The sequence below is a fragment of the Buceros rhinoceros genome, unplaced genomic scaffold, assembly GCF_000710305.1.
Source record: "Buceros rhinoceros silvestris isolate BGI_N320 unplaced genomic scaffold, ASM71030v1 scaffold23085, whole genome shotgun sequence".
In the NCBI taxonomy this organism is placed as follows: Eukaryota; Metazoa; Chordata; class Aves; order Bucerotiformes; family Bucerotidae; genus Buceros; species Buceros rhinoceros.
The window spans coordinates 3,964-4,906 of NW_010411483.1; the positions used below are offsets into that span (position 1 = coordinate 3,964).

Here is a 943-nt window from a genome sequence, read left to right on the forward strand (position 1 = left end):
TCCCGATGGTTAGAGCCTGCCCGCCTCTCCCTGCACGCTGGCAGTGGTCCAGCTCGCTGCGAGAGGACCAGCGGCTGCAGGTCACTCTGCCCACAACACCGGTATAGCGAGGGCTTGTGCTTTCGGCTGAGTCCCTGACCTTCCACACATGCTTACTCCAAGAAACCTCCAGTTTCAGCCACCCTCAGGACCTACAAGGACGAGGAGGAAGGGCTGTCAAAACCATTTCTGGAGAGCACGACGGCCCCTAAAAGAGCAGGGAACATCCACACAGCCCAGCCTTCGCCTACAGCGGAGACGTGCCAAGTCAGGAGCATGTCAGATAAGGCATCGCAGGTGCTTTGATAGTAAAGCAGTTAGTGTTGACTACAGTACTTTAACCACAGGCTGCTGTGGAGGGCACTCCTGGGGCAAAACCAGTTCTCCAGCACTTGGTGCAGCAGCAGGAGATGGTTCAGTTCCCCGGACCGCTCCTACCCACACTCGCAGGCCTCTCTGGCTGCCCTTTTGGTTTTCCCCACCCCGCTCCCTCCTTAGAAAGAGACTTCAAAAGCCCAGGCCGGGCTGTGCCGTTTCCCCCACCAAGCAGCCAGAGCGATAAAAAGACGCCTCGTGCGGTACCAGACTTTACAGCAGGCAGGTGGACCATGGCGCCCGCGGCGGGCAGCGCGGCAGGGCTCGAAGCAGGGAGGCTAGTTGCCGTTGCTGATGCTGGAGTTGGCACTGCTGCAGCTCTGCTCATAGGATGGAGGTGCCTCTGCAGGGGAAAGAAAGAGTACAAGCAGTTATGAGGGCGGTTTGGGAGGTTCACTTCACCCCGCTCTACGTAACTCGGTGCAGAGTAAAGCAAAGTGCTAACACGTACATGCGTCCCGCATCAGGCATCTATCTCTCCAGCACCCTGCAACCTGCCCTGCTGAAATACGGGGCGGGGGGGGGCGAG

General features: G+C 58.9%; 1 protein-coding gene across 1 annotated transcript in view; it reads right to left on the reverse strand.

Annotated features, from left to right (window-relative positions):
• Window positions 1–692: 692 nt before the first annotated feature.
• The window catches only part of ARRDC1 (arrestin domain containing 1), a gene marked incomplete at its 5' end in the record, with an annotated part of 17,051 nt that continues 16,800 nt past the window's right edge, over window positions 693–943 (reverse strand). Inside the window, one exon of the mRNA XM_010136042.1 lies at window positions 693–757. Coding sequence (XP_010134344.1) covers window positions 693–757 — 65 coding nt within the window. The remainder of the gene's footprint in view (window positions 758–943) is intronic.